Source organism: Capricornis sumatraensis, chromosome 15, assembly GCF_032405125.1.
Source record: "Capricornis sumatraensis isolate serow.1 chromosome 15, serow.2, whole genome shotgun sequence".
In the NCBI taxonomy this organism is placed as follows: Eukaryota; Metazoa; Chordata; class Mammalia; order Artiodactyla; family Bovidae; genus Capricornis; species Capricornis sumatraensis.
In genome coordinates this window covers 35,545,245-35,560,130 of record NC_091083.1, presented here as the reverse complement: position 1 = coordinate 35,560,130, position 14,886 = coordinate 35,545,245, and the positions used below count along the sequence as shown (strand labels likewise).

At 37.4% G+C, this 14,886-nt stretch overlaps 1 protein-coding gene across 1 annotated transcript in view; it reads right to left on the bottom strand.

Moving 5' to 3' along the window:
* Window positions 1–1,641: 1,641 nt before the first annotated feature.
* Window positions 1,642–14,886, bottom strand: part of SLC39A12 (solute carrier family 39 member 12) — a 79,614-nt gene continuing 66,369 nt past the window's right edge. The window contains exon 11 of the mRNA XM_068987763.1: window positions 1,642–1,770. Coding sequence (XP_068843864.1) covers window positions 1,642–1,770 — 129 coding nt within the window. The remainder of the gene's footprint in view (window positions 1,771–14,886) is intronic.

Genomic DNA, 14,886 nt, shown 5'->3' with positions numbered 1-14,886 from the left:
GACTTAACAGCAGCAGAAATTCTAGGGATGAAGTTCAGCTCTCTACATTGGATAAACCCTCCATTGGTCCTAACGTCTGCTGAAGTCCGAGAATTACTGCACTATATCGTGATGCCTTAATTGAAGCTCTAAAGACAACTGAAGGAGAACCGCCTGCACGCCCCCCTCCATTTTGAAATCAAAGAAAGGCGACTGAAGAAGATTTTGTGTGTACATAGAAGAGGTGTCGGAGAAGGCACTGGCACCCCACTCCAGTACTCTTGCCTGGAAAACCCCATGGACGGAGGAGCCTGGTAGGCTGCAGTCTATGACGTCTCTAAGAGTCGGACACGACTGAGCGACTTCACTTTGACTTTTCACCTTCATGCGCTGGGGAAGGAAATGGCAACCCGCTCCAGTGTTCTTGCCTGGAGAATCCCAGGGACGGGGGAGCCTGGTGGGCTGCCGTCTATGGGGTCGCACAGAGTCGGACACACTGAAGAGACTTAGCAGCAGCAGGAGAGTGACACGATTCATTTTGGCAGTAAAATGGGCTTTCCCCCTCCTTGTCAAGATACCTCTTTAAAAAAAAAGTGAAGTATCTATTTTCTAAGAAAAATGACTAAAACGAGAATTATTTTCTAGTTTAATAATTTTGCTAGAGGGCTTCCCTGGTGGCTCAGTTTTACTAGGCTATCAGCAATGCTGCTTGTATATTTCATGATGTACCTACTGAAATAATGTTTAGGGTTCTATATTTCATCAGAAAAAATAGAACATGTTTCGCATGTCAGTACTATTATTCTCATAAATATACTCTGTTAAATCCATGAGAGTTTACACAGTAATCTCCAGCCTTACTAACTTTTGAACTTCATCTGTTTTTTCCAGTTTTCTTTACCTGGACCAGATTTCCTTTGGTGATTATAAAGAAGAGTGTTGACACAATAGCCTTTAAACGTCCCAGGTTTTGGGACTTCCCTGGTGGTCCAGTAGCTAATACACTGTACTCCCAATGCAGGGGGCCTGGGTTCAATCCCTGGTCAGGCTAGATCCCACATATTGCAACTGGTGCAGTCAAATAAATAAATGAATAAAAAAATAAACTTCCCAAGTTTGCTTTTTTATGAGCATTTCTGAGTCAGTGGGTCATGCTCTTAATGAACTATACATATATATATAGTGTTAATATAGAATCTGACATCTGATAACAAAAGGTAATATAAACCATCACATTAAAACTGGACTTTATTACATTTGTTTGGAATTTAGTTTGCTTATGGTTTGTAATTTCACATACACAAAAAATATATTATTGATATCAAAGAACTTGAAACACATTGTATCCCAACAGACATCTGTCCATTTCAAATACTGCAAACAAACATCTTTACTAGGGAAACAATTCTTTTTGAAAGTTTAGTAGAATTAATTTACAGCTTACCAATTACTAAAAAGGTATGAGTTCTATCATGGTGTTGGAAACTTAAAATGAAAATTCAATTTATACACTACAGAAACAAAATTACATTATTAAATTAATAAGTTAATAAAGACACATTTCACCTAAGATAAAAATATTTAATTTATAAATCATTATAGAATATAATAAAAGAAGTGAGGCCAGAAAATTGATTTTTGAAGGATTTTGAGACTATAAACTTATATTTTTATATTTTGTTCATATATAGCCAAGAGGAAGAGAGAAAGCCAACCTAGGGTCAGTCCAAAGTTTTGCAGGAGAAACATCAACCAGGGTCGCTGTGTTTGAACATGAGTCATTTCAGGAAGCTAAAAAAAGAATAAAAAACCAGAATAAGATCCAGATATATCCACTGCTGGGAAAAGTTTGGTGGGAAAACATGAGAGACTCTGTTATTCAGAACTTAATAACCTTTCCAATTCCCCAAACGGTTACAAAATGTTTAATACCCACTCTCACCAAAATTCTAAAACGTCAGATAAATTGAGCCATTTGAATGTAGTGACAAGGATTCTAGCAATGCCAGAAATCTTAAAATGACAGTTATCAACTGAAAGCAAATCTAATTCCTATTTTTATTTTTGGAAAATGTTTAAATGTGAAATATATAATAGATGAAAGGAATTCTTTTTGATGGTCCTGTTGGGTTTATGAAATTGCTAAATGCACTGGCTATTATAAAGCATATATTTGTTTCTTTTCAAAATGATGACTGAGATCTTCCTGACCTTAGGAACAATAAAGACATCATTTCCTAAGGCTAGGTTTTATTCTGAGAGAGAGAAATGGCAACAGTTTTATGTTTGTGAAATGCTGTAACGCCATTTAGAGGGAAACATTCACTCAACATTCCTCAATCTGTTCATCTCACGTTCTTTTGATTCCTCACCCTGAGAAGGTCAGAATCACTGTATCTCTTTCATGACAATCATTTCCATTGGAGCATAGCCTCAGGTCAACAGAGATCGCACACTGAACTCAACCCTGGCACTACTGACACTTGGCGCTGGATAATTATCTGTTGTGGGGGTTCTCCTGTGTGTTGTAGGATGTTTAGCAGTGTCCCTGGTTTCTATCCACTAGATGTCAGTTGTCCCTCTGCCCCTAGTCATGACAGCCAAGAATGTCTCCAGACCTTGTCAAATGTCCCCATGGGGGTTCTCTCCTCTGGTTGAGAACTACTGGATTGGTACCTAGCAAAAGAAAGGTCAAACATATAAAACATACAAGGGCTTTAAATTTATTGGAGAAGGCAATGGCACCCCACTCCAGTACTCTTGCCTGGAAAATCCCATGGACGGAGGAGCCTGGTAGGCTGCAGTCCATGGGGTCACAAAGAGTCGGACACGACTGAGTGACTTCACTTCACTTTACTTTAAATTTATAGCAATGGAAAACAGATTGATGTCTTTTTTCATACCTGTATGGGAGCATCCTGGATGCTCTGTTTCAGTGTCTTTGAGATGGATATTTCTGTGTTTAAATTGGCAAAATAGATGGAAGGAGGATTAAAATTATTGCATCCTGCTATCTCACACCACAGCACAGAGCCGTGGAATAAAAGACAAAGTGGGATCCAAACTGCTGTCCTGAATGGATGGATGGATAGCCTTAAATTATGTAATATACATATATGTCACATTCCTTTTCAGGTTCTCTTCCCTTAAAGTTTACTACAAAATATTAAGTAGAGTTCTGTGTACTATACAGTAGGTCCTGTGTGTATATCTTAATCTCAACCTCCTAATTTAGCCTTCCCCTACACCCTTTCCCCTTTGGTAACTGTAAGTTTGTTTTCTCTGTTTGTGAGTCTAGTCTCTTTCTGTTTTGTAAATAAATTCATTTGTATCATTTTCTCTAGATTTCACATATAAGCAATATAGGCTTATACATATAGCAACATAAGCTATTTGTCTTTCTCTGTCTGACTTATCTCACTTATTATGATAGTCTCTAGGTCCATCCATGTTGCTGCAAATGGCACTCCTTGCTTTTTCAATTAAAACAATTTGCTCTGTGATAACTTGCCATCCATTCAGGGGTATATACATTTATAAACCATATTGAAGGCAAATGTTGCAATATCCAGTAACAGATCTTTAATGACACCAGTAAGAAGCCATTTTTCAGAATAAAGATGGAAATAGACAAAGAAGTGTGAACTTAGAATGGCCCAGGAGTGTGAACCTTAGGTGTAGAAGAAGGAAAGACACCATCTTAGTTTCAGAGCATATTTCATAAACTATCCTTTGTGTCAAGTCCTCCCTCATATAAAATTACTGCATGGTATGTGATATTAGTATTTATCCACTTGGCTTCCTGGTGTGTTTAACATTCTCCATGAGCATTCATTTTAAAGCTTCAACTTGACTAGGGATACAATTATGTGGATGGAATCAAGTTTAAAACATTTATTTACTATCACTTGCTACAATGTTCAGAAATCCTAATTGGCAGTTGACCATCATAACTACATCTCAGTTAATTAACAGAACTTGTAGGAACCATTATCTGTAGACCAATTACAGTCAACATGTGGGCTTCCTGCATATCAGGGAATTTTTTTCCTATGCCTGATTGAAATTTTTAAAAAGAACTCCCCAGTGGTATGTTAAAGAGTTGCATCTTAAAGACTATTTTCCAGAAAATTACAACTACTTGACTGTCATGTCTTGACATTCACTGATCAGACTTGGGGAACTTGCCAAGCATGGAGGTTAAAAAGGAAGTTACTTTCTGCTTCAGGATTTCCAAATATCTGGCAAAAGTCTGAAGAACATTTCTCCTAGTACTATCTCTAGAAGGCAAGGCTGATTTGCTATCATTTCTCTTTTTTTCTACTTTTTACTTCAGTGTTAACACATTCTATTCATCATTTCACCCCTCTAGTCTTAGGGTATGAATTAAGATCTGTAAAATTGTCCAATAACAGTTTAACTGCCCTGGAGGAAAAGGGGACTTTTCTCTTTTGAAAGCCAGGGGAAAATGGTGGCATTTAAACTCTTGTTGGGTGTTTTTTAAAAAGAAAAAGCACAATATGTATTCTCAAAAATGAATTCCTATAGACTTTTATTTCTCTTCAAGTTTGCTGACTGAAATGATTAAAAATATGGCTAGATTCAGAGCAAGTGAAATGCTGTAATCAGGTGTGGTTTGAGCTTCAGCATTTTATGCTTGTATCTTTTGGAAAGACTTTCTGTAGAACTGGCTAGTATTTTGGTATGTACCCAAGAGATATTATGGTTCATATGTCATCCATAATAATCCAAAAGAGTGCCAAGTACTGTCTCAAAAGCAAGCTTAGCTAGGTTTTCGTACCAAACCATGTGGACATGGGAAGTGCAGACAGGCCACTCAAATTACGATCAAAGCTTCCATGTCAGGGTAAGAATCTCTTTAAAGTTTTAAAATTTGAAATTTTCATTGTTTGTCTGTTTCTATAGACTTATAAAGTTAGTCTGTTACAGCTTTGTTCTAGTGCATACTGTCTGCCTTATAAACAGAATCAGTAACATGCTATCTTTTACGACAAAGGCAGTGTGATATCTATGTATTCTACTACATATTTTTATCACATGCAGTGACTAATTGCACTTTTTAGTGTTGGCATTTTTTATTTTTTTTCTAGCTACTTAGAAATGTACTGGGCCATAACAGAGGTGAATTTCAGATAGAAAGCTGGTCTTTGCAGGTGTTTGTATATCCTCTACAATAATGAGATGATCTGGCTTCTTGTCCTGGTTCTGACATCATGTCTATGTGCCTTTGGATAAGTCATCATCCTTCCTGAGCCAGTGTTTCCTCATAACTGAAAGGCGTTAATCATTTTACCTCTTGCAGGATTTTGAGGAGTAAATAGGAGAGAAGGAAAGATATAAGCAAAGGTGTGATTAAAAAAAGGATGTAAATCAAAGTAGATGTTACATAAGACCTTCCTCCAGAGCATCCTGAAAGACCTTGAGGAAAAACAAGCCGCTAGAAGGTACTGCTGAATGGATGGCAAGTTATCACAAAGCCAATTATTTTAATTTTTTAAAAGAAAGGAATGCCATTTGTAGCAACATGGATGGACTTAGAAATTATCACATGAAGTGAAGTAATCCAGAGAAACAATCTAAAATAAATGGTGTAAATGAACTTATTTACAAAACAGAAATAGACTCAGACATAGAAAACAAATGTATGGTTACTAAAGGGGAAAGGAAGCATGGGGACAAATTAGGAGTTTGGGATCAACATATACATACTACACATATAAAATATATAATCAACAAGGACCTACTGAATAGTACATGGAACTCTACTTAATATTTTGTAATAACCTGTAAGGGAAAAGATTCTGGAAAAATAAATATATGTAACATAATTTAAGGCAATCCATCCATCCAGGATAACAGTCTTGGATCCAACTTTGTCTTTTATTTCGCTGCTCTGTGCTGGGGTGTGAGATAGCAGGTTGCAATAATCTTAATCCTCCTTCTATCTAGTTTGTTAGTTAAAACAAAGAAATATCCATTTCAAGCGCATCCAAACAGAACGTCTAGGATGCTCCCATAGAGGCATGAAAAACTACATCAGCCTCTTTTCTGTTGCCATAAATCTAAAGTCCTTGCATATGTTGTATGTTTGACCTTTCTCTTGCTGGGTACAAGAATCTAGTAGTTCTCAACCGGAGGAGAGAATCCCCATGGGGACATTTGACAAGGTCTGGAGACATTCTTGGCTGTCATGACTAGGGGCAGAGGGACAACTGACATCTAGTGGATAGAAACCAGGAGCGCTGCTAAACATCCTACAACACACAGGAGAACCCCCACAACAGAGAATTATCCAGCGCCAAGTGTCAGTAGTGCCAGGGTTGGGTTCGATGTCCCATTCATGTCGACTTGAGCCTGTGCTTCAATAGAAATGACTGTAGTGAAAGAGATATAGTGACTCTGACCTTCTCAGGGTGAAGGATTTGAAAGAATGTGAGACAACTTATGAAAATGAAAATACAACTTATCAAAACTAGTGGTATTCAGTGAACACAGTAAATAAAGGGTAATTGACAGGATTGAATGCATATATTGGGGGAAAATATATAAAAGCAATAATCTAAGCTCCCAATTCAGAAAACTAGAAGAAAACTAGCAAATTAAATTCCAAATAAGGGGGAAAAAAGAAATAATAAAAACTAGAGCAGAAATCAGTAAAATTGAAAATAGGAAATCAATAGAGAAAAATCAACAAAACAAAAGTTGATTTTATGAAAAGAACAATAAACTAGACAAGTCTCTTCTAGGCTAACTAAGAAACAAAGACAGCAGACACAAATTACTAATATCAGAATTGAAAGAGGCAATATCACTAAAAAAATATCCATGGATAATAAAGGAATATTATGAATAACTCTATGCCCACAAATTTGATAACCTAGATGAAATGTACTAATTCCTTGAAAGACACAATCTGCCAAAACTAATACAAGAAAAAAATAGACTACCTGAATAGGTCTATTTCTTTTATTAAAGAAATGGAATCAATAATTAATTTTCCAGAGTGCCAGACCCAGATGTGTTCACTGGTGAATTCTATCAAACAGTTAATGAAGAAATTATGTCAGTTTTCTATAGTCTCTTCTCAAAGAAAGAAGCTGAGTAAATAATTTCTAATTCATTCTAAGAGATCAGTATTGTCTTAATACCCAAAACCAGACATATATGACAAGAAAACTATAGGTCAATATTTCTCATGAACAGAGATATAAAGATCCTTAACAAAATATTAACAAATCAAATCTAACAATGTGTAAGAAAAATTATATGCCACAGAAAAGCGGGATTTATCCTAGGCATCCAAGGCTGGTTTAACATTCAAAAAAATCAATTAATGTAATCTACCTTCCAGTATTTGTCTAGTTAAAGCTATGGTTTTTCCAGTAGTCATGTATGGATATGAGAGTTGGATCATAAAGAAAGCTGAGTGCCAAAGAATTGATGCTTTTGAACTATGGTGTTGGAGAAGACTCTTGAGAGTCCCTTGGACTGCAAGGAGATCCAACCAGTCAATCCTAAAGGAAATCAGTCCTGAACATTAATTGGAAGGACTGATGCTGAAGCTGAAACTCCAATAGTTCGGCCACCTGATGTGAAGAACTGCCTCATTTGGAAAGACCCTGATGCTGGGAAAGATTGAAGGCGGGAGGAGAAGGGGATGACAGAGGATGAGATGGTTGAATGGCATCACCAACTCGATGGACATGAGTTTGAGCAAGCTCTGGGAGTTGGTGATGGACAGGGAAGCCTGTCATGCTGCAGTCCATGGGATTTCAAAGAGTCAGATACGACTGAGCAACTGAACTGAACTGACATTCCAATATCAACAGGCTAAAGAAAAATCACATGATCATATCTATAGATGCATAAAAAGCATTGACAAAATCCAACACCTATTCATGATAAAATAAAAACTCCCAGCAAATTAGGAATAGAGAGGAGCTTCCTCAAATTCATAATTAGTATCTTAAAAAGCCTGCAGCTAAGATCATACTCAGTGGTGAGAAACTGAAAGCTTTCCTGCTAAGATCAGACACAAAACAAGGATATCCCCTTCTACCTCTGTTTTTCAACATCATATTGGAAGTCCTAGCAAATGCATTAAGAGAAGAAAAGGAAATAAAAGTTACACAGATTGGGAAAAAAGAGATAAAACTATGTTTATTTGTACTTGACACGATTGTCTATGTTGTAAAGCCAAAACAACAAAGCTTCCAGAACTAATAAATGCTTAAGTCAAGGTTGCAGAATACAAGGTTAATATATAAAAGTCAATTGCTTTTCTATTTACCAGGAATGAACAGGTGGATTTTGAATTAAAAACACCATTTATATTAGAACCCCAAAATGAAACACTTAGATATAACTCTAACATAATATATAAAACATCTATTTGAGGAAAACTATAAAACTCAAAGATGTCAAGGAAAAAGAGTAAATGGAGAGATATTCCATGTTTATGGATAGGAAAATTCAATATTGTCAAGATGTCAGTTCTCCACAACTTGATCTATAGATTGAATGCAATCCCTATCAAAATAAAAACCCCTAGCAACTTATTTTGTGGATATTGACAATCTGATTCTAAAGCTTATATTCTAAAGCAGACGACACAGAATGTCCAACACAATACTGAAGGAGAAGAATAGAGTTGGAGAATTTGATACTACCCAGCTTCAAGACTTACAATAAAGCTAAAGTAATTAAGACAGTGTGGTATTGGCAAAAGAAAAGATAAACAGATCAGTGGAACAGAGTAGAGCTCCCAGAAATAGACCTACATAAATACAGTCAACTGATCTTTGACAGATGAGCAAAAGTAATAAAACAAAGATAGTCTTCCCAATAAATGGTGTTGGAACTATTGGACATACACAAGCGCAAAAAAAAAAAAAAGAATCTATACACAAAATTTTCATGAAAATTAAGATGAATCACATATTTCAATGAAAAACATGAAATTATAAAACTATACAGGTAAAACCCAGATGACCTTGGGCATGGTGATGCCTTTTTAGATCCACATCAAAGACATGAAAGAACTGACTGACAAGCTGAACATCATTAAAATTAAAAACTTCTGAGTTCCCTGGTGCTCAAATTGTTAGGATTCCAGGCTTTCACTGCCTTGGCCCAGATTCAGTCCCTGGTCAGGAACTGATATCCTGCAAGCCACATAGTGTGGCCAAAAAGAAAAAATTAAAACTTCTGGTCTGCAAAAGATAACATCAAGAGAATGAAAAGATAAGCCAGAGACTGGGAGAAAATATTTGCAAAAGACTCACCTAATAAAAGACTGTTTAAAATATGCAAAGAACTCTTAGAACTTAATTCAATGAAAAGAAAACAAAAAACCCAATATTTTAAATGAATAAAAGAACTGAAAAGACACTTCCCCAAAGAAGGTAGAAGGTATATGGATGGCAAATAAGCACATGAAAAAATGTTCAACATCCTATGACTTTAGGGAATCTCAGATTACACTGGCAGTGAAATACATGAGATACCACTACATACCTATTAGAATGGCCAAAATCCAAAACACTGCCAACACCAAGTATTGGCAAGGCTCTGGAGCAACAGGAACTCTCATTCATTGCTGGTGGGAATGCAAAATGATCCCACCACTTTTGAAAATATTTGGCAGATGTTTTGCCAAACAAAACACACTCTAGAAATTGTGCTCCTTGGTATTCACCCCAAAACACTGGAAAACTATGTTAACAGAAAAACTTGCACATGGAAGTTTACAGCAGCTTTACTCATAATTTCCAAAACTCGGAAGTAACCAAGATATCCTTTACTAGGTAAATGGATAGGCAAACTATGGTACATCCATACAACTGAATATTATTTAATGCTAAAAATCTGAGCTATCAAGACGTGGGGAAAATGCAAATGCCTATTACTAAGTGAAAGAAGCTAGTCTGAAAAGGCACCATAGTATAATAATTTCAACTATATGATATTCTGGAAAAGTTAAAACTATGAAAACAATAAAAAGATTAGTGGTTGTCAGGAATCACCGAGGATGCACACCAAGGATTTTTAGGGCATCAAAACGATTCTGTATGATACTACAGTGAAGGAATATATGTCATTTGTCAGAATCCATAGAATGTACAACAACAAACATGACCCCTCATGTAAATATGGACTTTGGGTGATGATTTCTCAGTGTAGTTTCATCAAACATAACTGTGGTGTGCGATGTTCACAGTGGGGGAAGGTACGTATGTGTGGAGGTCAGATGTCATGTGGGAATTTTCTTTATTTTCTACTCAATTTTGCCAAGAACTTGTAACTGCTCTAAAACAAACTTTTTTAATAAAAAAAAAAATGCATTTCCTAGGATTCCTAAAAATCGAAATCCAAAATCCATTTTAATTAAAAACATTATATTTTAAGTGCTCCATATGGATATATATGTGACATATGGATACAGCCACCATTGTAGAAAATGCAGACAAAAATTTTTTTATTATCTATGCCTGGTATAAATGAAACACTCATACCTTGGCCTATAGGCTTATTGTGAGAAAAATCATAATGATTACGGATCCTTTGGTATTGATTATAAATCTAATGATATTTCTTCTGTTCCACCTAAACATTCCTGTTTTCTACAAGTGGAAGGAGAAAAAAAAGGTGGGGGATAAGGAAAAAATGAAGCATATTTTGAGTTGCTTGAAAAGCCTTTGACTGTGTGGACCATAACAAACCCTGGAAAATTCTTTAAGAGATCGGAATACCAGACCACCTGACCTGCCTCTTGAGAAACCTGTATGCAGGTCAGGAAGCCACAGTTAGAACTGGACATGGAACAACAGACTGGTTCCAAATCGGGAAAGGAGTACATCAAGGCTGTATATTGTCACCCTGCTTATTTAACTTATATGCAGAGTACATTAGGAGAAATGCTCAGCTGGATGAAGCACAAGCTGGAATCAAGATTGCTGGGAGAAATATCAATAATCTCAAATAAGCAGATGACACCACCCTTGTGGCAGAAATCAAAGAAGAACTAAAGAGCCTCTTGATGAAAGTGAAAGAGGAGAGTGAAAAAGTTGGCTTAAAGCTCAACATTCAGAAAACTAAGATCATGGCATCCGATCCCATTACTTCATGGCAAATAGATGGGGAAACAGTGGAAACAGTGAAAGACTTTATTTTGGCTCCAAAATCACTGCAGATGGTGACTGCAGCCATGAAATTAAAAGACACTTGCTCCTTGGGAGAAAAGTTATGACCAACCTAGAAAGCATATTAAAAAGCAGAGACATTACTTTGCAAACAAAGGTTCATCTAGTCAAAGCTATAGTTTTTCCAGTAGTTGTGTATGGGAGTGAGAGCTGGACTATAAAGAAAGCTGAGCGCTGACGAATTGATGCTTTTGAACTGTGGTGTTGGAGAAGACTCTTGAGAGTCCCTTGGACTACAAGGAGATCCAACCAGTCCATCCTAAAGGAAATCGATCCTGAATATTCATTGGAAGGACTGATGCTGAAGCTGAAACTCCAATACTTTGGCCACCTGATGTGAAGAGCTGACTTATTTGAAAAGACCCTGATGCTGGGAAAGATTGAAGGCAGGAGGAGAAGGGGATGACAGAGGATGAGATGGCTGGATGGCATCACTGACTCAATGGACATGAGTTTGAATAAACTCTGGGAATTGGTGATGGACAGGGAGGCCTGGCAGGCTGTTTGGGGTCGCAAAGAGTCAGACATGACTGAATGACTGAACTGAACTGATTTTGAGTTACTGAATTATTTGGTGGCTAAGGACAAAATAGATAGTGCCATATAAAAGTGTTTCATTTATATTCAGGACAGGAGGATTTTTTTCCCAAGTATTTTCCATATTCTTATAACACTGGAACACCTAGATTTTCTTTTTCTTTTTCCAAATGATCATCACTGCTATGAAGAGCCACTGGAGTACAGAGATGTTGTTTCTATGTTCTGTCCTATGTTGTCAAACACATGAGAAAAAAATTAACTTTAGAATATTCACTCACCCACATATTTACAGCAATGTTAATTTTTCAGTTAGTTTTTCTCTTGACTTTTAAAGGGTCATTTGATTATTATTCATCAATGACCTGTTGTCTAAGAAATAATTAACAAAGAGACATGTAGGAGTCCTGTTAAATAGGTAGATAGATTTATTACAGTTAATGACACTCAAAAGTTCATCCAGTGTTTATAAAACCTAACCACTTAGCCTGCATAATTTTTTATGTCTCCAGGAAAATTTTCTGAACCTGCCATCCATGAGATCACAATGTGCTGAAAATCTGGTAAAGCAGAAAAACTGTTTGGCCTTCACTACCCCAAGAAAGATATGGACTCAATTTTGTCTGTCTTTCTTCTCCCATGTGTTGGCTGGCAACTTACTTGTGTTAGTAAATGTTCTACCACAGACACAACCACATAAGCTTTTTGCTTTTCTTCCAGACTGCGGACAACATACATAGGCTGACTCCTTATGACAGTGATCACCTCATGCATTCAGTAAATTTAGATGAACTGTAAGTGACCTATGTTATTCTTGATGAGTAAGCAAGATTGCGCTGGACATTCACTGTCACAAACTTTACAAAAACACCAGGGAAATTGCTCTAGTGAATGAAAAAAATCACCTGAGGATCAAATATATTATTCAGTCCTCAATAAGAATTGGAGAAGGCAATGGCACCCCACTTTAGTACTCTTGACTGGAAAATCTCATGGATGGAGGAGCCTGGTAGGCTGCAGTCCATGGGGTCGCTAAGAGTCGGACACGACTGAGTGACTTCACTTTCACTTTTCACTTTTACACATTGGAGAAGGAAATGGCAACCCACTCCAGTGTTCTTGCGTGGAGAATTCCAGGGACGGGGGAGCCTGGTGGGCTGCCGTCTATGGGGTCACACAGAGTCGGACATGACTGAAGCGACTTAGCAGCAATAAGAATTTAGGAAAGCAAGCCAAGTATCCACTTAAACAAAATCTGATATACATATAATAGAATATTATTCAGCCTTAAATAGGAAGGAAGCTCTGACAAACACTATGACATGAATGAGCCTTGAAGTTATTATATGAAGTGAAACAAGCCAGTAACAAAAGGACAAATACTGTATGATTCTACAAATGTGGGAGAAGGCAATGGCACCCCACTCCAATACTCTTGCCTGGAAAATCCCATGGATGGAGGAGCCAGGTAGGCTGCAGTCCATGGGGTCACTATGAGTTGGACACAACTGAGTGACTTCACTTTCACTTTTCACTTTCATGCATTGGAGAAGGAAATGGCAACCCACTCCAGCGTTCTTGCCTGGAGAATCCCAGGGATGGTGGAGCCTGGTGGGCTGCCGTCTATGGGGTCGCACAGAGTCGGACACGACTAAAGCGACTTAGCAGCAGCAGCAGCAGCTACAAATGTGAGGTACCTGTAATAGTTAAATTCATAGAGAAGAAAGTAGAATGATGGTTACCAGGAGCTGGGGGTAGGTATATTATTGTTTAATGAGTATGGAGTTTCAGTTTGAAAAGATAAAAATTGTTCTGGAGATGGATGGTAGTTGTTGCACAACAATGAGTGTACTTAATGCTACTGAACTATACACCTAAAAATGGTCAATTTAATATTTTATCACAATAAACACACATGCACTCACTCACTCCAAGGTTTCAAAAGCTTTGCTTTAACTCTTTAGCTCTTTGTTACTGAGTCACTAAGTCATGTCTGATTCGTTGTGACTCCATGAACTGCAGCACATCAGGGTTCCCTGTCCTTCACTATCTCCTTTATTCATTGTAATATTATCACAAGTAAGAAAATATACAATAGGAATAATTATCAAATACTAAAGAGTCATTGCATTTACTTTTTATTGAGAAACATTAAATTGTGGGTTATGTTTAGATCTCAACATTCTAGAGCATAAATATTATATTATGAATGTTTTTGTTTCCTCAAAATTCATATGTTGAAACCATACCCCTGAATGTGATGATATAAGGAGGTGGAGTCTTTAGGAGGTGATTAGGATTCAATGAGGCCATGAGGACAGAGCCCACGGGAATAGAATTAGTAAGTTTAACACAAATCACTATGTTGGCGCAACAATATCCTGAAATTGGGAGGTGTGTTCCCACTGACACAAGTACTATTTTGAATTTTTGTTGCTGTTGTTCAGCTGCCAACTCATGTCCGACTCTTTGCAACCCCATGGACTACAGTACATCAGACTCTTCTGTCCTCCACTAGCTCCTGGAGTTTGCTCAAATTCATGTCCATTGAGTGGGTGATGCTAACTAACCATCTCATCCTCTGCCACTACCTTCTCCTTTTACCTTCAATCTTTCCCAGCATCAGGGTCTTTTCTAACCAGTTGGTGCTTCACAAAAGGTGGCCAAAGTACTGGATTTTCAGCTTTACCAACAGTCCTTCCAATGAATATTCAGGGTAGATTTCCTTTAAGATTGACTGGTTTGATCTCCTTGAAATCTAAGGGACTCTCAAGATTCTTCTCCATCACCACAATTTGAAAGCATCAATTCTTCGGTGCTCTTCTTTATGGTCTAACTCTCATATCTATACATGACTACTGGAAAAATGATAGCTTTGACCATACAGACCTTTGTCAGCAAAGTGATGTCTCTGCTTTTTAATACACTGTCTAGGTTTGTCATAGACTTCCTTTCAGTTCAGTTCAGTCGCTCAGTCATGTCCGACTCTTTGCGACCCCATGGACTGCAGCACCGCAGGCCTTCCTGTCCATCACCAACTCACAGAGCTGACTCAAACTCATGTCCATTGCGTTGGTGATGCCATCCAGCCATCTCATCCTCCGTCATCCCCTTCCCCTCCTGCCTTTAATCATTCCCAGCATCAGGG